At 38.5% G+C, this 22,882-nt stretch overlaps 1 protein-coding gene across 5 annotated transcripts in view; it reads right to left on the minus strand.

Annotated features, from left to right (window-relative positions):
- Positions 1 to 20,695, minus strand: part of BEST3 (bestrophin 3) — a 47,986-nt gene extending 27,291 nt beyond the window's left edge. The window contains exons 1-7 of one of the 5 annotated variants that reach the window (XM_019640509.1): positions 20,383 to 20,695; positions 18,608 to 18,777; positions 15,124 to 15,302; positions 14,604 to 14,837; positions 3,779 to 3,933; positions 2,520 to 2,597; positions 2,258 to 2,410 (exon numbers count right to left, since the gene is read on the minus strand). In XM_019640509.1, coding sequence (XP_019496054.1) covers positions 2,258 to 2,410; positions 2,520 to 2,597; positions 3,779 to 3,933; positions 14,604 to 14,766 — 549 coding nt within the window. In that variant the 5' untranslated portion in view covers positions 14,767 to 14,837; positions 15,124 to 15,302; positions 18,608 to 18,777; positions 20,383 to 20,695. Of the gene's footprint in view, positions 1 to 2,257; positions 2,411 to 2,519; positions 2,598 to 3,778; positions 3,934 to 14,603; positions 14,838 to 15,123; positions 15,576 to 18,607; positions 18,778 to 20,382 lie in introns of those variants that run through there. The other 4 variants (XM_019640511.1, XM_019640507.1, XM_019640510.1 and 1 more) reach the window with 4 other exon arrangements.
- Positions 20,696 to 22,882: the final 2,187 nt, after the last annotated feature.

Raw genomic sequence — 22,882 nt, forward strand, 5'->3', positions numbered from 1 at the left:
AGAGAGAGAGAGAGAGAGAGAGACAGAGATTGATTTTTTTATTGGGCCTAAATGGGAAAAACTTACAAGTGTGTAAAATAAAGGCACCATTGATTAATTGAGTTTCTAGATTCTGAGACAATTTGGTAGAAAATCTACCTACTAATTTTTTTAGGATTGAAGTCTAACCACTTAGGGCAGTTGTTCTCAGCCTTGGCTGAACATCAAAATCACCTGGGGAGCTTTTTAAAAAACTTGATGCCTGAGTTGCTTCCCCAGAAATTCTAATTTAATGGGTGTGTGGTTGAGCCCAGGCATCAGTATTGGGTAAAGCTCCCAGGATATTTGAATGCATGTCCAGGTTTGAGAACCACCATCTCCCTTATTCTAAAAGACAGCCCTACGCAGGGCCTGAATCAGTCAGCCACACAGCAATATGGGTGTTAAAGTCCCCTACTGCAAATTCCAAGAGACTATCTACCCTTTCTTGCCTGGAGTTTTCCTTAAATTACATGGGCAACTAGATGGGTCCTGAGAATACTTTTGTTATATCCAGAATTTCACTTTTATGGGATCCGTCCTGCATATAGCCAAAGAGTCTACATTTAACTACTAAAATAATATCTTTGTCTCTGAATTAACTATTTCGTAAAAATATTTTTTTCTTCCTTGGAGACTCCATTTCCAGCAAATAACTACATAATGTACTGTTCAAAAGCTTAAGATAGGTTTTCTACACTTTGAGAAAAGTTATAAATATTAGCATGGTCAAGACAAAACAGCTATTTAGAAATTGAGATACAATCTATGGTGGGGAAAACTCGCTTCTCTGAGGGCTGCTTATCTCATAATGGAGCTAAGATTGTCTTTTCATATTGGGCCTTTAAAAATATTTTATAAAGGAAGAGAATGTTAATATTTTAGAGAGCATTTCAGAAGGCAGGAACTAGCTGTTCCTTATAGGCTAGCCAAACACCTCACGTGGACACAAAGCAAAGACGAAAAAGCTCAGCACAACTCAGAGGAAAGGGCAAGAAAAGACCAGAATGATTGAGCATTTGGGCCAGTTTTGGTGATTTTCTGTTTATAAAAATATTATAGTCTCCTTTTTTCTCTCTTGCAAAATGAGAGCTATGAGTATTAGTCTCCCTTGCTCTTTCTCCGTCTTAAATGGGTAAACATAATTAAGAATCATTGTCATCTGGTTAAAAATGTTTTTGCCATTTGTGAAAGATATGCCTTTACTCTTTGGAGTAAAATTTGAAATGACAACATAATTTATTTTTCCTGGTTAAGATTCAAACCAATGGAAGTAAAGGCATCTGCAGGGAAAATAGTGCCGCCGCCTGGAAAACCTCGATGGTACACTCCAATATGTGGCTATTTGGAAGATCAAACATTTAAAATTCTAGTTTATTAAAGTCATCTTCAAACTGTCATTAGCTTTCAAGTAACCTAATGTAGCTATTGTCTCTGATTTTGTTTTTCCATCACATACTGTACCATTCTCTTTTAGAAGTTTACAAAAGAGATGGAAGAATCAGAGCTCTGATATTTATTTACGCATACATCTAGAGAGGAGCGAGAGGAGGGGGGTGATTGGAGGTGGTGGTGGTAACAAATAAAATTCTACACTGATGATTGGACAAGTCATCCTCACTTCTCACCTGTTTTTAATTTCCTGGCAAACCAAATGTTGTCATTAGTCCTGGTGTTTTCTGCTTTTGATTTCGATGAATTCTTTTCTGAGTCTCAGTTCTGGTTTTGAAAATGGGATGCATTTAATGTCGTGGGACAGCTAGTGGGATTTCAGGGAATCACAGCTATTTACAGAGTTGAGCGGAATTGCGATAATAATACAATGTTAATGCTTAAGGCTGAAATATAAGACTTCTTATTTACTTTCTTTTATTCTGCCTCATTGCTTTCTGTGATATGAAATATCAATGCAGGTACAGTTAGTGCTTTACTTACAATATTGTAATCCTAATGGGAGCACACAAAGACTTAAAAAAAATCAATAGCCATAAAAGAGTATTCTTGTCATTTTTTTTGCATAAACGAGCTGCTTTGGATCGTTGCAATACGGTACTCACCACATCCCTGACACTTTAATCCCCAATTGAAAAGTAATAATATCACTGAGCTACTAAATGTGAAATCTGCCTTTGACTCACTCGGGAATGATTTGCTAGGCTCAGTAAGGGATCAGCGTGCAGAATGTGGGACATGACAGAGATTACAGAGTGGGTCTTATGACACTGAGCCTGTTGGCTACCTTGAGCCATCCTGCATAGAAGAAGAACTGTAGGAGAGTAAAGATTGGAATGTAAAGATCTAAGTCATGCCCCGCGTAGCCTTCGGTGGGATCCAAAAACTGGCGTCCAATGAGGCACGCAAAGAAGAAGGTGTAGACAGCCAGAGTGACAACCTGGAATGGAGAGGAAACCCAAGTGAGAGCCCAGCGCTGGTTGCCTACAGCAAGTGCCAAAGTGGGACAGTGTTATAGAAAGACAAGTTACGTGCACGGTATTTGATACCTGGGTATAAACCAATGGGATCCCAACCCAGTCGTAACCGAATAAGAGGCTGCACCAAGAGCGATACCGGTTCATCTCCTAAGCCAGAAGCAGAGAAAACACAATTTACGAAAATGATGCGTGTGGTAATAAATACTTACTAGGATCTGGAATATGGACATGTCTTTTATGACTATGTCTGTAAAATGATGGGACTGACTTTGTAAGGCTAGCAAATTGGTTCTGAAAGCCACCCCAAAAGAAAACTTCTGAAAATGATAAGTGGTGAACATCATTCAACAATGTACAAAAAAGGAGTACATTTGAATATACATATATATAATGTTAAGATAAATTGGGGCTTTATAGAAATATCTCCTAATCTATTGAATTCAAACTTTCATTCAAAGTGGTGATAGGAAGGCAGTGATTTAATATTTTAAATAACTCATTTCTGACCACTTTGGTAAATTATGTGGAGAGCATATTTGTTTGTTTGTTTCTTTCTTTCTTTTGAAACATGCTTACTATAGATCTTAGAAAAAAGAAATAAATCCATCCTAAGCATCCCCCTCCCAAATATGGATATTTATATTGACAGAAAAATCTATATTTCTTTGGAGCAGGAAGGACTGGGATCCATTGATTTCTGTTTCCTTCTGTTGCACCTAAGTTATTATCTGAGACTGGGAAGGAGAGTTCACATTCATTGGGGAGCTATTTTTAAACTCACTCCTTTTAGCCTGATCCAGGCAGGAGACTGTCATGGCACAAATCTATCCAGCCCTTACATTCATTTGTTTCTCACATGAATCAGGGTTATATCTGCTGAATGAAAACATAATTTTGTTTCCTGGGGCATCTGAAAATGTGGCTTAACCTTGGGCTATTCCAGTTTGGGGAAACTACCTGGGGAGGTTTATTTCTACTCCAGGTTTTATTCCGGGATCTTGGAGCCAGGGAGGCAAATATGTCATGTGGGCCAGATCTTTCAGAGCCCTTGGCAGACACTGCTAATCAGTCAAGGGACGCTCTCTTACAGCACACATTGCAAGCCTAATTCTGTTTAAAACAGAGCTTCCAAGCAACCACTGCCAATTAATCTGAGTTAGAACCTCTGTGCTGTCCGTGTCCAGTGTGTTGAGGGTTCTGACACCAGCCCAGTCTTTCTGGTTCCCAATTGAACACAGGGGATTCGCCCTGGTCAGACCTGTTGCATCCACCGGGTCCCTCTTTGTCTCTGATTAGCATCTTTTACTGACAATTTATGGTGTACTTACAGTCATCAATGATTGCAGATCAACACTGTCTCTAATTCTACCTTCCTTCCGGGCTTTAGCTGCCAGGTTTCCAAACCAGACGAATGGAACCCAGTATTTTAGATGAGGAGATTTGAGGTGGTCGAATAATTTTCTTTCATCTGGTGTCATAAAGCCTTTGCACAAAATAAAAACAGCTGGATTATACAGACCGTTTAGCATGAATACATTACCATAAATATTTCAGTGTCTGCTGTGTGAGCATGTCATAGGGGAATATTCAAGAAATATAAAGTTTCCTGTCTCAAGTAGTTTATACTTGTATTAGAGATAAGGAATGTGTATGCGCAAGCACACACGTACAAACACACGCACACGCATGGTGCGTGAACACACAGTTATATATTAACATATGAGGCAATGCATGTTGGCACTCCCTTAATAGAGATGGTTCATAGGAAGTAAGGCAACATTAAATGTGAACCAGAACATCTGGGGAAAGTTTCTTCTTTAGGTTTTGATTTATTCATCTAAAATTGGGAATAAGGATACTTAGAATGGTTAGGATTAAAAGAATAAAAAGTGATCATGTACACACAGCACTTAGCATAATGTGGAATGCATGAATCACATGACTTTTCTCCCGACTGCTCCCTTCAAAACTAATTAACCAGGTCCTCATCTGTGAAGACTTCCTTGATTCCCTCCTTCTCCTTCTCTGGGATTTATTTCTCTCCTTCAAAACTCCCACCACAGGGTTCTCTTTTGCCTTATATTATAGTATGTTATACATAAATGTTTCCCCTGCTAAAGTAAGCCCCTTTGGAAGGGCAAAGGGCATATTGTTTTCATAGTCCTCCCAACATTTTGCATGTACTTTAAAGGTGCTTCTTTAATGTTGTGTGTCTGAGTGTGTGTGTATGTGTGTGTGTGTGTGTGTGTGTCTGTGTGTCTGTGTGCATAACACAACTTGCTTGAGTCAGCAGTGAGCTCTCTAAGGCTCAGTTTTCTCATGTGTAAAAGAGAGATGATAATATGTACTTCACAGGGATGTTGTAGAATTACCTGAGATGATGAACACATATCCGGAGATTAACATAATGCTTAGCACGTACTCAGTACTCAGTAAATGCTGAGGCATAATACATTAATGTAATGTATGTGAAACGTTAGCTATCCACCACCCCTCCCACCTGCATACCAAGAAAGAAGATATTTGAATAATAGGAGGAACAACGTAGCAGGTTTATTTGATAAACAAACATTTATTGAATGTCTAATATATACCACGGTTGGTATATACAAATGGCATATACAAAGATTCACTTAAATAGTTTACAGTTTACACTGGGCCTTTTATTTTTAAGAAAAATTTGATTGAGTAATTCAAATGGTACAAAAGTCCAAAAGGACCAAAGGAATATTAATGGGAACATGAGTCACATTTTCCCAGCCACAGTTTCCCTCTCTGAAGGAAATCACTGAAATTTTATTGGGTATCTTTCCAGAGAAATACCATGAATTTCATACAGGACTAATTTTTAAAAATACAAATGGTCTTATACTACATACATATCTACCATTTACTTCTATTTTCAGTTATTCTTGGATATCTTTTTTGTTAATATATAGAGAGCAACATTATTCTTTTTAATGGCTGCATTCTAGTTAATTGTACCTAATATTTTATTTGACTAGTTCTCTTTTGAATAGACATTTAAGTAGTTTGAAATTTTTTGCTATTAAAAATAATGCTGCAATGACTGTCCTTGTACTTATCCTTTTGACTTTTCATTTTAAGTGGACTCTTTAAAAGTTCATTATGATTTAGTATAAATAATATTTTCTGAGTGCAAGTTTATCTCTCAAACTGATTTTATGAGATACTAATTTTAAGTTACTTTCGTCTCAGAAATGCAATCACTTGTTTATGAAGTTCTGAGGGCACATTCAGATGAAAATCAACTTTTGCCCTAATATAACACATTTAATATCCTTAAACATCTTAGTTTACGTATCTGGGTATCCTGCTTCATTTAACTAATCCTCCCTCTTTACCATGTAGACTGAGTTTATTTAAGAGATTTTGCTATAACAGAAAAGAAGTCCAAGGAGAAGTGAGACATGTCCATTTTAAGAGTCACTGATTCCTAGAGCTTTGGAGTTCCCTAGATTTTCTATATGATCTAGGCCAGTGTGTTTGACAATAAGGTCCATGGAGCATGGTTATCAGAATCATGTGTGACACCTATTGTACACAGGGAGGCCTGGGCCTCACCATCACCTACTAAATCGCTCAGTAGGGCAGGGCTTCTCGACCCAGGTCTGCACCTTACAGTCTCCTGTGGGCACTTTTAGAAAATACCAATGCCTTGGCCTTATCCCCAGAGGCTGATGCAGTTGGTCCAGAGTGAGGTCCAGCCATCAGTATTCTTTTCAACCTTCCTGGATGATTTAACGGCATTGGGTTTAGGCAGTTACAATGTTTACCAAGCTCTGCAGGAAACTGTGACACATAGAATTGTTTGAAAATCACGGCCCCACTGAAGGAAGATTCTGTTTATTCGTATTTGAAATAAACAGAGTAACAGCTACAAAGCCAATATTTACTGACAGGGGACTGGTTTTAGATAATAGTCAGGTTAAGCTTTGAAGGGTTCTGCCCAGGACTGGGGAACTGGACTATCTCTGGCGGTCACAAATAAAAATGAGCCTGATAATTCTCTTCTCATTTCTCAGTGCATCTCAAAGTTGTTGCAGGATCCAGATAATTGTTCGTTTGTTTGTTTGTTGTTTTAAGAATTGCAGAGAATGATTAATTTTTATTACAAGAAGTTAATAGATTAACTTGACCTGCTTTGGCTCTATGCTTAAAGACTTGTTGGCAGCATATCAGCCTTTGCCTAAAAACCTATTTTCAGACATTTCATATCAATTATGTAACAATTATATTCTTGGGATTTATAGTGCAATTTTCAAAAATGACCCCATTTATATATTGGCTGCATTCTTTGTCATTTGACCAAAGAATAACTTGACCTCTAGTTATATTTTTATTCAAGAATAGGGCTCAAAATATGCTGGCAAGTTGTCTCTTGGCTTCTCAGCCGAAAGCAAATACATAGAGTGAGGGTTTATTTACTGCAAACACCAAAGCTAGATTAGGTCTCCTGTCCTGCTCCCCATGTAGCGTGCCCATGAATTGGAAGGGGACATGCTGAGCAAGGAAAGCTGGTAATTTTTACTTTTCAGCCCAAATTTATTGAGCATTTTGCTAGGTGCTGTGAAAGATGGATGATGAACCAGACATTAATGTGTCCTCCAAAAGTGTATCGGCAGAATAATTTTTGCTGCTCTTTGCAGTGTCACCCATCTTAGCCAAAGTAAAACTGTCTTTGGAAATTAAGGTTTTGGTAGATTGAAAGGAAATCTCTAGATTGTTGGTCAAATCAATTCAAAGAGTGTTAGGAAATGTTATCCTCCTCAGTACTTCAGGCTATTTTAACCAGAGACCGATGACCTTTTTCAGATCGTGGTCATTATCCTCATCTCTCAGGCTCTGTTAACCACAGGTATTGATTTGCTACAGTTTGGCAGCACTATCAGTTAGCTGGTCCTCACACTACCCTGTCTCCTTCACACATCTGTTTTCATGCCACGCTCCCTCAGGCCCTGTCCATACCCCTAACATTGCTATTTTATCTTGCCACTGCATCTGCCTAGAGCTTCTCTGGCTATATCTTTTCCTTCTGGCATTCAGGCTGGTTCAGCTCTGCTCAGCAATTTTCCTACCCCTTATCCCAAAAAACCCTCCTAAATATTTCAAATATATATAAATATATGGTGCCAAAAAAGTATACACATTTTAAGAAAGGAAAACTGTATTAAAACTGTACTACTCAATATACTGATAACAAAAGATGAATACAAGTCACTTTAGACGTTTGCAATTACAAAAGGTGCTCAAAGTGGTTACCATCAGCATCCAGAAACTTCTGATTATGGCAAACTACTGCTTGAGCAACTTTGACCAAAATGTCCACTTGTATACATTTTTTTGGCACTCCTGGTATATGTGTGTGTGTGTGTGTGTGTGTGTGTGTGTGTGTGTGTGTGTGTGTGTATATTTGTATTTGTAACTTGAATTGTGGTTTGGTGGAGTAGAATCTGCTACTTTAAGGCAAAATTTTATTGCCCTCAAGCCAAAGGACCAATTAAGTTCACTGGTAAACAATATTCCAGTCATCATAGAGTTTGTCTGCTGTACAGTTCATCTATTTTTCCCAGTTGAAGCTGAAGCAGATGTCTTTTGCCTTTAAAGCAGTGTGCAAATGAGGCTCTATTAGCAGAAGAACTAAAAGCTCTGCATCTCAAAGCTTGAAGGCAGAATGGGTTTGTTGCCAGTTCTTTCTGAAAAAGTTGTGCATTCAGCATCTGAGCCCTTCTGGAGAGAGATGACTTTTTCAGGAAGACTGCAACGTGCCTGGCTCATTTTCATCTCCATATTTTCCAAATGAATGAAACAAAGCCACCAGATTCAACTACAGCTGTCCTTTAAATTCGATGGTAGAGGTTTAGCCATCCCAACTGGGAAAATCCAGGGGAGGCAAAATGAGACTGAGAGAGAGAAGAAATCAGATTGTATAGGGCTGTATGTCAGACATTTTGTTCTGTGAACCACAGGAAAATATGGGTGGTTCACAAAACAATTAATGGCTCTTTTACATGATGTGCTTGCTGATATTTTCTGTTCCATTCCGTTCCATTCAATTCCATTCCATTAAAAATGCTGGTTGCAAGCCATTAAATGATTTAAGAACCCAATAAGCTACAACCCACCGTTTGAAAGCTTGAAGTAGGAGATGGTTGAGTAAAAGCAGTTTCTGGGGTGGCAATGCTGAACAGAGAGAAAGAAACGCCTCTGTCTCGCTGATGTGAGCAAAACATCTCTAGGCAGCCATATCCTTGTCGCTACATTAGTATCCCATTTGGTAGTTAACTGCCTTCTACACATGACACACAGGAACTATCATATACAAAATTGGTGCTCTTAACTCCTCACCTGCCCAGGTGGCTAAGAATTTCATTTGGCCTGGTGAATAGATCTGAGGCGGTTTGCAGGTAAAGTTGAAGGAGTTAATAGATGCACCCTAGCAGTGGTTTCTAAACTTTATTCCATGTTAGAATGGTCTGGGGAGCTTTAAAAACCACAGATGTACCCTATTCCTATTGAATCCTAAAGTCTGAGAGAGCCAGACATCAGTATTTTTAACATATCGCTTGTGATTCCAACTTGCAACAGTTTGGTAACAATGACCCTAGTGCATAGAATCACAGTAAGCTGGCCATTTTAGCATTTTTGTGTGGGTCAAACATCCTGCAGTGCTTCTGGGGAGCTTGTTTTAAAATGTGTACTCCTAGGTCGTAAGCTGCAGAGATTCCGATTCTGTAGGTTGCCTGGGAACCTGCAATTGAAATAAGTACCCTTGATAATTCAACGAATGTGGTCTACGGTCATACTCTGAGCAACACTGAGTGTATAGCCTTGATTTGACTCCGAAAACAGAACTGTGAGGAGCTGTCAAACATTGACCAGCTGAGACTGCCCAGGCATGGCCTTAATTCAAGGAGGGCTGGTTCTACTGTGCACTGCCTCTCCTAAGTAATGCAAGTGCACAAAGGTGAGTCAAGTTTCACTCACAAGATGACATTCTGTCTGTTCTGGGCTCATCATGTGAGACTATAGGGTAACTGACTCAGCCTGTAAAAGTTCAGCCAACAGAGGAAACACTGGCACTGCTGTGAATACCACTGTCCCCTTGATCATCTCTCCTGTAACACAGAGCAACTGAAGATTTCAGAGACCAAGGAGCTCCAGAACCATGGCATGCAGCAGGAAAAACTTCAACAGGAGTCCACAGGGACAGGGCAGAAAGTCAATATACAAAATTCATTTGGTTTTACTTACTGAGAGAAGATCACAGGTTAAATTATCTAAATATGCCAGAAACTCGAATAAGGCTAGGCTTCCAGCCAATGCATCCAAAGTTAGAATTTTTATCTCTCTAGTCACTTGATGATAGGGAGCTTGCTTAGTTGTATTAATGTCTGTTAACTATAAGCATTGATAAAAATTCCTATGTGCTCTCATCAGGCTCTCTCTAGTCATAGAAGCTCAAGGAACTTTAGGTAAAGATTACAGGGCTTTAAAAAAACAAAAGGGTGTCCTTTCCTCAATTTTTACTGTCTTCTAACCACTCTTATGGGCTACGAAGCACAGAAGGAAATTATTTTTGAGAAATAGAAATGCAATACAGAGATATGAAATTTAGCTGTAAATATAGTTGTGTTTGTCTCTGAAAATGATTCATGGAAGAAAAGATTTGTAATAATTTTTATTGATCCTTGAGGACAGGGATCATATCCATTCTTGCTTACAGCTGTGCTCCAGCATTCAGGACAGTGCTTGGCATATAATATATACTCAATAAATCTTTGTGGAATGAGCAAACATGTGACAGATTTAGCAACAGTTTTAGTAAATTTTTTTAGAGGAATGTATATAATTTCCCATTATCTATCTTTGTGCTCTGGTGAGTCATTTTGAAGAGAAATATTTTCTTCTCCTGATCACTGTGAGACACTAGATATAATATTTCAATTCAATGTAAGAACCCAATTAAGACCATCACATGAATCAGCAAAGATCTGGAATTGTACACCTGACCTGACTTGGATGAGTAACATCTTCCAGAGCAGGTGATCAGAATTATTAGATTTTTCCAGGGTAGGTTTGTAGTCAAATAGGCAAAATTACCGAGACTATATTGCCACTCCTCTGGTAAATAACTGTTGGATAATAGACCAGTTCATGGAATTTTCAGCATAAATAGACATTATTTAGCATTTAGTTTGTTATATTTCTATGTTCATGTGAGCAGAAATAAAAAAACTGCTTATTTTTAAGAAATATATATATATATATATATACATATATATATCTCCCCTGTAGTATGCATTTTGGTCTTTTTCATTTTCCAGAATAATATAACTGTCTGAAGTAAAAGCAAAGAAAGTTCAGGGATTAGCAGGTGAGTGACCTAGCTCGTCCGGCTCCAGTCACGTGACTGGCAGGTGCTTCAGAAGGCTATGCCGGCCTTCATTTTCTGCTCTCACACTCATTTCGTCCTGACCAGCCCTGAATCTTTGTGGCAGGGACCCTTTCTGAAGCCAGGAGAGGAAGTTGGAGGAAAACCCTGATTCCCTTAAAGCTCTTTGGTTCTCAGAGTCTGATCCAAGAACCACCTGCCTCAAAGTCTCCAGAAGCTTGTTAAATACCCTCATTTCTGGACCTCACCACCGATCTACTCATTCAGAATCACTGGGGCCATATTTTGGGATTTGCATTTTTAGCACTATTGATTTTTAACAATATCTAATGCACACTGAGGTTGGAGAACATGTATTTTTCCAGAGAGGTGATGTTACGTAGGGAAGTCACCTGACAAGAGGTTTTTTTGGTGCCCTCAGTGTCCTGCCTTTACCCCCACCCCTTGGGGCCCCTGGGTTTCACTTCCTGCTCTCTCTGCCCTCGGATGGAGCAGGTACCCTGGCTTTGGGCTCAGCATATCTGCCAAACATTTTCTGCCAGTCCTGAACTTCCTGTTCTTCCCAGAAACGCTGGCACAGGCAAAGGAGAGTCTGAGAGTAGTGGAGGCATGTGCCCAGTTGGGACGGCTTGAAAACTGACTCCACGTGCAGACTGAGTCAGCACTCTCTGCTGGGGAAAGGAGCAGGCAGTCAGGTGACTCAGTGCTGCCCGGGGACAGAGAGGGGTCCACCCATGTGACTGGCCGTGGGGCAGCCAGGGAGGACCCCACCTCCAAAGCATCTTCCACAGCCTCGAGGGCCATGGCTTGGAACCCTTTGCCCCACGACTTCACACACAAACCTTATGCTCCTGGGGGCACAAGCTGTTCCACTACCTCTTTTCCTGCTGTTTCAAGAAAAACACTTAGGAAAGAATGAGAGCACTAGAGACTGTTTTGTTGCGATTATCAGCGATTGCCCCAGAACATGCTTGCTAAAGCTTTAGAACTCTACTATCTCCCCCAGTTCTCGTCCTCCTTCAGCTGCTCCACACAAACCAACAAAATAATCAAAGAATGATACTTGTTACGTTCAGTCAGGCCTCCTTTAAATCTTCTAGACAGTAGTCTCTGACCAGACTGCTGCCCAGAAGCCTCTCTCGGATGCTGGCGCTTCCAGAATGAACAAAGCACGCCCAAAACCTTGAATTTACTCTCTATCTTAATTGTTGCTGCTTTGTTAATAGTAATGAATTACTTGGTGGTTGCCCAAGCCTTTTACCCTGGGGGTGAGAAGAAGGGTTTAAAAAATAAGCAGCTCAGAAAAGACTCTGTACTTCTCCAACTTCAGTGTATAAAGAAGCAGCATAGAAGCATGTTTAAATGCAGGTTCCCTAGGCCTCACATCCCATGGCTCTGATTCAGTAGGTCTGAGGTAGGGCCTAGGAACATGCATTCTAAATAAACAACTCAAGTTCTTCAAGATGTAAGGGTTTGTGGGTCTTCGGATCACACCTTGAGACACCCTCATTTAAATGCACTTCCAGGAACCAATGACTGATTTCCAGATTCCTTTTGAATGGTTGGGGGTTTTGGTGGTTGGGAGAAAAGTATTTCAATATTCTAAATGCCTTGGAAAGCAAAAAAAGGGTGGACACAAGTACATGACAGGCATTTGTACAAATTTGACAAGGAGTGAGCTTTGGTATTATGAAAATCACACCTGAAGGAAATGAAACCATGTCATTCCTCTATTCACCTCACCCTTTCTTCTTGCCCTTCGGACTTGAGCACAACTCAGGTCTGACCCAGAGGCCCCAAAGGCCTCTCCATCGCCAGCTATCGTGGCTTCCTCCTGATTTGCTTTTAATATGAAGGTGACGCTAAGAGGTTGAGATTTGCTTTGAGAATTGGGCCTGGCGTCTGGTTCCCGTCAGGATGCACTCTCTTCGTTCCAAGGATGTGTCAAGACTAGCGAAATATCACTTTTATTCATCCTAGTAAACTTGAGCTCTCACTCATCAATTTGGAATGGATCAAACCTTTCTCATTTATTTTTAGATCTTCCTTCAGAAGTGGCAATTTTTATTGCATTTGATCCTATAGGACTTAGGGTAAGAACATTAAGTTATCAAGTAGCGTTTTCCACTTGGTTATTCTAAAGCAGTATTCAACTTTCAAATTTGGAGGTGGCAATTAATTTTTTTTAAGTTCCTACTGGTTTTACATCATAATACACATACTTGTGCACTTGCCAGGTCATTGGTAACATCCACCTGAATCCTTAACAACTTGCCGCACCCTGTTACTTTCTCACATCTGTACCCCTGATAACATCTCTAAACTCCTCCTTCTTTATTTCCACCTTCACTTTCCCAACCTCCTGGTCATTTAGGTCAAGAACACCTGGTATGTCATATCAAATGAGTCTTTTAAAGTGACCAAAGAGCTATGTTATGCTGTTGTACTAGGTGATTTCATTATTAATAGCAAGAACTCATGTAACATTTACCATGTGCCAAGTATCACTCTAAACACTTTGCAAATGTTAACTTATTTAATCCTCATAACAAACCGATGAGGTATATGAAACAGGTAGTATTATAAATTACTGTAAACTAGTTTTATGGATGAGGAAACTGAAGCATAGAAAGGTTAAGTAACTCACACAAGGTCATGTAGCTAGTTAGTCGGTGGAATAAGGATTCTAACTCATACTCTGTGTTCTCAGTCACTATCTAGTATATATTGCCCATCTAAGAAGGTAAAACCAAACCAAATGAAAAAAAAAACCCTCTAAAGACAAACAAAAATATTGCTCTTAAAAAAAAAAAGCTATTTTCAAGGACATTTCAGAGAAGAAGAATAGATACAGCAGCCTAATATGAGACCATACTCAATATAAAGACAGAGTCATTTAATGATTCTTACATCTTCTATACAGTCATTAATACATTCCAACACATGATTTCATCTATTAACTAACAACCCAGCAAACAACCAACATTTAGTCAGCACATGCCAAGAATTATCTCACTTAATCCTCATCCCACTGAGGGCTAGTTTAACAGCTTCTCTGCTCAATATTAACACTCTAAAGAGAACCATCCTTCCAACATGATTTGTACTCAGCATAGTGCATCCAGGAGCCCAGCAGAATAATTGCTTTGAGGAGTAAGATACAACAGACCTACACTGCAGCAGCCTTTTTGCTGCTCTCTCAGCATCAGCCTTGATGAAAATCCATATTGCCGGTTCCTAGCAACATCTACTTATATTTTGCAGAAAGTATTAACTTAGGAATTCCAAGCCTGAGTTGTAATTGTGTGCTGTGTGATCCAGGGAAGGTCATGACCTCTCTGAACCTGTTTCCTATCTTTCTCATGGTTTTTTGAGGTCCAAATGAAATATTCATGAAAGTGGATAAACTGTAAAGTACTAGAGAATATAAGGTGATGTTACAGATCGTTTTAGTAAATATGGTCATTATTACAATATTTGCCTAAAGGCCATGTGACTGTCTGCAAATTAATTTGCGGTTGACTGCCCTTTCCCCTTCTCCACCCCCCAAGTAAACTTCTTGAGGGCAGGAACCACGTTGTATTCATTTTTGACTCTTAAGACTGTTTCTGGCACATAGTAGGTAATCAATCAATGTTTCTTGAATGAATGGATAAGTAAAAGAAAATTTCCAAGGCATTTGGAAGGTTCCCATCTAGGTTGAGAGGAGCCATGGAAGGAAAAGCCATTCACAATACCTGCTTCCACCACATGGTCTATCGTCGGAAAGCGTTTGTACACTGCGGTGCTCACGGAGCGGAAGATGAGCAGGGACGTGAGATTGACGTAGCGCATCAGAGTCCTGCGGAGCAGGCGCCCGTGCTCGTCTCTGCCATGAACGCTGCTGGAGATGAGAAACATCAGCCTGTCTGGCCAGGGCAGGTTCACAAACTGGTTCCACCATCGGTTCACGACCAGAGTAACGTAAAATCCTGTAGAATAACAGGAAACTATAAAGCAATTTTTTTTTACAGCAGACACATCGTCAACACTGATGCTTTTAGCAGAATTTTAGCCTTTTTAGGTGTTGGGGTGTAAAAATACGTTGTTATCCATATCTTATGATTTTGCCCTCCAGAAAAGGAAAAAAAAAAAAAGGAATTTGTGCCCGGCAATGCCGTAGCACTCAGTAAGTGGGTATTAGAGCTCAACTATTGACAGCAAACATAGAGAGAGTTAGTGAAGAAAAAGCATTATGGTCCGATAGCAGATTATTACCTCAAACTTGTTTGGTGTTAAGTTAGCAAAAGCAGCCCTGAAGGCGAGCCGTATGGTTGATGCTGGTTATGGCAAGCGGTGGCTTCTCTGGCATGCTGCTCAGCTTGGAAACACGCCCATGCAGAGTCATCGGTGTCATCCTAACGGAGACAGCTGTGTGGCTGCATTCTGCTTCGGACCTATACTTACCAAGCACAAAGGTTACTGGAATTTGTTCAGCATATCTGTCACAGTAAATTGATAATTTTTCAAAGTAACGTTTTTGGGCTCCTGTAAGTAACAATCTGGAGCAAAAATAAAATGCACAGCCCTTTATGATATTATACTTTGGCACCTGCGTTGCAAGTGACATTCAGTGCAAACAATTAAGCACAAAGAATCTTAATTTGTTTTTTTAAGGAGCAATCACATTTTCTTTTCTATCTAAGCTGATGTATCTCAAAAGCTTTTTAATAGCTGAATATTCCAAGTACTAACATTTTTAGTACATAAACGTTATTTGGTCACGAGACTGAAATTCATTAACCATTTTGTTTTTAAATACTTTCTATTTTTAAACTTTATATGATCAGTGCATTGGATTTGGGGCATGATACCTCATAAAAGAGTTTGTTTTTCAATTATTTGTCAGGTGTACTAAAAAAAAAAGTATCTTGATTATGGAGTACAGTTATCATTAAATAATAGCCCTGAATTTGACACGTTGATCTTACTTTCTCTGAATATGCTACTCAGCATGTTGTTGATTATTTGTGTTGTACTTCAAGGGATATTATAACTTTATTTTAAAGCCTGCAATTATTTAAAATATAAAATTATACAGATTTAACAATTAGAAGTGAACATCTTTATTATTATATTTGGTATAAATATCAAAATTTATACTATAGCTCTTATCCAAATCCATTTCATGGTATTGGTTAAACATAAATTCCTTTAATGGAACTATTATTGATATTTATATTGTCGGGAGGGGATTCCGAGTCAGAAGAAATGACTCAAGGCAGATTAATACTAATGATCAAAATCCAGAAAGAGATGCAACAGAGATGAACTTGCATCCATGAATGAGTGTAGTTGTTCCAAAGGAGAAAGGAATCCCTTAAAATGATCCCGTGTTAACATGTTTCAAAGGCCTATTTGGGTCAGTAGAACTCTGATAAAGGAAGCAGAGGAATAATGAGGTAACAGGGAGCCACCAATCAGACTGCAGATGAAGAAACGGGAGCTGGTGCTGACAAGGAAGGTGTGCCGGGTGTGGGGTGTGGGTTGGGGTGGAGTTCCTGTCTCAGCTTTGAGGAGTGAGACATTCTGAAGTCAGGAAATGCTGACAAGAGAGGCACCCACTGGTTGCACAGGCCTATCAAGGTCATACTAATGACAAGTTATAGCCAGAATGGTTTCTGATACTCAAATAGAAATGGTCAAAGAGGATTTAATTGGGGAAAGCACAGACCATAGGATCAGACGAAGCCAGATTTGAATCCCGGATCTGCCACTTACAGATTTGGATTTTCAGCATATTTTTAAATCTCTCTAAGCCTCAGTTCTCTCATTTGTAAATGGGATAATAATACCTATGTATCAGGGATGTTATGAGGATTAAAAACTATATGATATAGAAAACAATATAACATATAGTGTGTTTAATAATAAATGATTGTTATTAATAATTGGCCAAAGGAAAAAAATATTTAGCTAATAGACACATAGAAATTTTACTAACTAGAAAGTATTACAGATATTATTTTGTCAAAGCCACACAAAGTAGAAAGAGATATAATCAATGAATTCTGGTGCTGTCTTATGATTTTTACTAAATATAATTACTTGCTTATAGTAGGATTAAAATCTTAGGGTCAATAGTAGACATGAGAATAAAACTGTTCTGTGTTTTTCTATATGTATGTTTGACTTTCTTGACAAATTCAGCCTACAGTTTTTGGTATACCTTTGATCAAGAAGATAAGGATCTATTTTAACAAACTTTTACAGTTGTACTTTAAAAAATTAAGGATGACTTGAATTAATGGTTATTGTTATAAATGTAAGCACTCTTTGGACTTTAGAAAAAAACATATGCATATAATTTTGTAGGGTATAAATAAGATATTGGAACAAAAGTTAAAGCCCCATGGAGCATTTCTGGCTACAGTGCAACTGTTCTAAGGGCTATTCTATTCTAAGCAGCAGTAGCAGCAATAAATTCACATTAGTAAAAATAAACTAATGAGACAATTATCCTGAAATGTCACGTGTCTTCCACCATTTCATATTCTGAAGGATTAGACGATACATAATCAAAATAATATCATATTTATAAGACATATCTGAGTAATTATTAGAGATTCTAAGAAAACTTTCCCTTTAACGATATTTTGCCAAAATGTATATCAATATATACATTTGTTTGAAACAGTAGTTTTGATGTGTAGCAAAATAACTCTTCCTATCCTACTTTTGATAATTATCAGCCAGCCAAATTAATATCCCTCTTCTTCAACTGGGGTCCTGTTGCCACAAGGAAGAATGTAGGTGAGAGCAGTGATATACGAATTTGTTCATCTGTATGTAGAAGAAAAATAACAAATGGATGTACATAGAAAAGGTGGAAATACAGCCTCAAAAACCTTTTTAGCTTTACTTTAAGTTTTAACTTCCCCCAGAGAAGAAATGTATGCAATCAATTTTAATTTAAAAACACTCATAAAGCTTCCCTTTTATGATACTGATAAAATTTTATTAAGACTATAATTTTTAGTCATAAAAGTGTTTCTTGGACTAAACATTACTCAAATTTTCTGTCAATCCAACAGGCATAGGTTGTGATGTTACACAGAATAAATATCTCCTTTTTTTAATATAACATGCCCCAACCTCAGAAGATATAAAGAAAACAAATGAATTTTAAGGCTTTTTGTTTAGTTGAGGTATTGGTAAGGTTGGTGGGCACCATCCTGGGTAAGATCTTGTCAATCCAGGAAAATGAAAAGAGAGTTCCTGTATCAGCTGTATATGCCTGATAGACACCATTCACAAACATGTTAATTACATAGGTAGTTGCTACAAGCTGTCAAGTCACAAATTCAAACTGTGAATAAACATAACTGAGAGAGGCACAAATGATTATTCATCTGTGGGTTTTCCATTCAAAATGATCACGTAGCAAGGATCTAAGTATAAATCTTCCATTTTACGCCTATAGCAACATTCTTGATGCTTGACTAATACCTCACCGTGATCAATGAATGTGGGTCTGGAAGGAGAACCATTTGAACATGACAATTAGAGTCTATTTAACATCCTAAAAACGGTTAGGTGTGGAGTAAAATACCCGTTCCAGGGAGAAGGTACAGAGAGGATCATGCAAAGGAGGAGGTTACATAACGCAAAAGTCAGCGGCAACCGCAGGGCTCAGATTTTTGAGACTGTATTCTCACGTGATAGTTGATGGCCACTGGAGGAAACATGCAAAGGAAAGTACCTGTACACCAAACTTATTGCTGTGTAAAAAACAGCAAAAACAATAAATTCCCTGTACAGTAGTTTGTAGATGCTGCCTCTCCACTTGAGGAGTAACCTATGAAATCCAAAAAAAGTCGCATTGGCTACTTTACTGGAGTAAGTGACAGTCATCTTGGATAGTTTTTTTTTCTAGAAGAGCAAGGAGACAAAACACACGTAAGAAGCAATGTTTAAGACAGAGCATAAATTTGTATCTCAAAGGAAACCCAAGCCAGCAACCACTCAGCCATCTCCCCCTTGTTTGCCTTTCTCAGTTTGTATAATTTGGAATTTGGAGAACATCACCGCCTTGGTGCTAAATGGTTTAGCAGAAAAAAGGTGGAAAGGCGTCTCTGGAAAGAGTGATGTTAGAAATCGTAAGCCTGCCTCAGTTTCTAAGTATTGTTATTTTTAGATTACATAGCCATTGCTCCTTAAATATTTGAATAAATAAATGAGATATATATTGTTGTAATATTGCCTAGCATATATTTCCTTAAATCACAGGAAGATTTAAGGTACTGATATGCTATATTAATTGACATTTTCAAAAGCAGTGGCCAAACTTCTTTGGGCTTTATTTGCTAGCGTATATAAAGAGGTATTTATTTCACCCTTAAACTTCCTACAGGGAAGTTATGGCTCTCTTCTTAGAAATCAGGAGATATTGTTGGAAAGAAGCAAGTCCCCATGGGAATTTAATTGATGGGTTATTTTTGGTGGCTTTGGTTGGATGTGGTGTCTCGCTAATGGAGCTGAGTGCATAGTTAGCACTTCATGCATTCCAAAAGGTGGACAAAATGTTGGGCCACAGTGATACTATGAAAGGTGCACTTTCCCATTGAAAAGTGTAGCATAAAATGCTTAGGGATGGTTCCTTCTCTGTTTAGAGCCCAACAACAACAACAACAACGAGACCATTATTTAGGACTGTTTCCATTTGAATCTGTTCCATGGATGTGGGTAGGATGAGAGTTGGGCCCCAGAAACCAGTTTTCAGTGAGTTCTCTGGCATTCCATAGCTTTTCACCAAGACATTAAACATTCAGGTTTTCAGAAGATGGTCCAAAGAAAGCTAATCTTTGTTTGAAAATCCTGCTCAACTACTCTCACAAACATGGAGCATATAGAGATAAAAATGATGTTTCTTTGAAGCCTTTTGGTTTTCTCTAAAGAATCTATGAGGCGAGTCTTACAGAGCTACTTAGACTGAAATTATGGAGCTTTTTAGATAGAATTGTACTAGACACAAGAAATAAATCCTATAGCCAATTTCTTATGTAGTCTACAGCACTCATTGTGCTATAAACAAAAATAATCACTGCCTATATTCGGATCTGGGGAAACAATTCAACTGTAATTTGCCTAGTTTCCCTAAGGAAATAAAACTCCGGAACTATAGTCACAGCGTTGTTTTATAATCACAAAGTTTAGCCTTCAACACTACTGATTTTAACAAAAAAAAAAAATAAAACAGGGCTTTTGGCATAAGTAAGTGGCATTACGAAAGGATGGGACTCATGCCACAAAACTGGTTTCACTTTTCTAACTTTACCTTGTCTATTTGATTACAGCCAAAATTGGGAGAGGAGCATAATAAATTAAGACTATTTCATAATTTGTTCTCATAGTAGTTTTAACTAGCAGCCTTGAAATGACTTTCTGTCACATAACAGTTCCACCTTCTATTTAAATTCTGTCAGAAAAACTTAAGATCAGGATTAAAATGCAGAGGAATACTCTTTGAGCACTAACCTATTTATTTGGTTTGGAGTCTCCGACGGGAAAGAAAATCTTTAAGGCTCCCGCTGAATGGGCGCCTCCAGGTCGGTGTTGAAGTCTTCGTTTTCACGCTTCGCTCGTGCACAGTCAGATTTTCTTTCTAGTCTCTGGCCACTGAGAGGACCCAGACAAGTACAGAAGTTAAATGATTTTCCACTTGTGGAAGCCTGTTTATGCCAATTTGCCCACTGATGACAGTAATAGCCGGGAACAAACAGAAGCAGCAGCTGCTGAGGTGGCTTTTTTCTAATCTATAATTATAACTCCACCTGCCGCCCCAAGTACCCCTTTGAATGAGAAGTCGGAGGTGACGTGAAGGAGGTTGGGCTGTTTAAGTCTGTTACTTTCGTGTGGACTCTGCCCTGGGATCAAGGAGAAAGAGCCATTTTCCCCCTAAAAAGTTGTGAAGAGGCTCCACCAGCCAAAAAAGGGAATTAGGGCAGTCTGTGTGTGCTCAAAACGCAGAATGAATTCTTGTGAAGCCATAAACTGGGGCAGACACGACTGTAAACAGGATTTACACTTATTGGAGAGGTATTGCGAATGCTCTTCCATTAAAAGCAACAAGCATGTATGTTTGAGAGAAAGGGGGACAGCCTTTTAAAAGAGCACAGGGAATTATTACACGTGATGGCTTAATGTAGTGGCAAATGATTACACACTGATTCATCATTACCTTCGTGATCTTTCCCTGGTAAGCTAGGAACATTTTTTAATTATTCAAAATGTTTTCTCTTAAATCATGCCTCCACAGTTTTCTTTTTGAAAGAGAGAGTTCATGAGAACATTCTTTAAATAATAATTTCAGGACCAATTCCTAGGAGTTTTCCAACCTTCTAAAGTTACATGTGCCCCAAACATTGCATCTTGGTGCAATGGCTACCAAATGACTACAAAAGACAGATATTTTTGTGGAGAAAGAGACAGATAAAAATGCTTATTGAAAATTGGGAATATGCACATTTAGAAGGTTTACTACAGTATTTTTAAGTTTCAAATGCATTAGACTGGTTTCTTTATCAAACTATGAGTCCCTTAGAGCAAAGATGGAGTTCTAGGTGTCTGATTTCTCGCTGCCTTCCTGCCCATCATCCCAGCATGGAGCCCTGTGCATAATGGATATTCAATATGTATTTGTTATTTATCACCTTATCTTCACTATGATATTTCCGTTAGTACATTGGGGGAGTTCATGAATATTTTAGAAGCATATATCCAATGCCACACATTTTATATTTGGATTGCCATGAAAAATGGTAGGATGGATCTGATGTTGTGTTTACAAAGGTTAGCAAGGCTGATCAATGTTATAATATTTGAGTAAATCTAAACCCAAGTGCTTATGAAAAAGAAATGTTGGCGGTATTAGTTTTTAAAATTTCACTCTTCTGTTGGATGTGCAGTAGCCCTGAAACGTGGCATGATTCCCAGCAGTCATGACTACGTAACAGAGATCTGCCTCCTCTGTGGGGCACTGTTGACTGGTTTCGCTTTGAAACAGAGGTAATTATGTCCCTCTCTCCCATCAGGCTGTTTTGACGAATGACTAATTAATGATTGAGATAATATTCTAAATTCAAATTAGTCAATAATGATTAGACTGAATGAACGGACTCCCATTGTTGGCCTCTGAGACAGGTGGCTATTTCTAACAGGTCTGGAAAGATGTCATTTAGAAATTAACTCATTAGAGGTGACAAGCCACTATAGCCTTTTTCAAAATATTTAACAAAGATCAAATTGTAAAGTTAACTGTTTATATAACTTCTTGAAAAAACTTTAAAGTTTATTGTTTAAGATAGGCATTTTCTTTCCAGATTCTAAAAGTAGCATGTCTATTAAAAAAATAAAAAGAAAGTACAATATAAAGAACAGAGTGGTACTCTATCTTGCTATCCTAGAAGGGTGATAATAATTTGGCATAAAGTTCATCTCTCTAGGCTTTTATAGAAAATACTTTAACTCCTATGATTAATAACAAACAATATGATAGATAATTAGGCAATTTCTTCTGAGTGCTTGGTTGCATATAGTCATGTGTATGCAAAACTTTGCGTTCAAACATTAACGAAAGACCAGAACTTGTTGTGTTTTGGAGGATTTGATTCTGACTTTTGGACATTGTTAAATGGGGACTTTGGGACATTATTAAATGAGGAACAAGGAATCAGTAAACATTTTTGAACAGGAAAAGGGCTTGAAAAAAATGTGTGTTGCAGGAAGGTGAGTCTATGGAAGGGAAACTGATGTATTTGAGAGGGCAGGGGCTACAGGAATGGAATCAGTTTGAAGGTTATTATGGTTGTTTTGGTATGAACTGGGGTGGTGGGTGAGGAAGGATGGTAAGAAACAGCCCAAAGGAAAACCACCACTGGAAGGTGAAGAAGAGGGAGGTGATGGGGAGGGAGAAAAGGAGGAGGAAAAAGCCTGATATGACTCTTACTTTGCCCTTTGAGCCCATTTGCTCATGAAG

Source organism: Hipposideros armiger, unplaced genomic scaffold (assembly GCF_001890085.2).
Source record: "Hipposideros armiger isolate ML-2016 unplaced genomic scaffold, ASM189008v1 scaffold_51, whole genome shotgun sequence".
Lineage (NCBI taxonomy): Eukaryota > Metazoa > Chordata > Mammalia > Chiroptera > Hipposideridae > Hipposideros > Hipposideros armiger.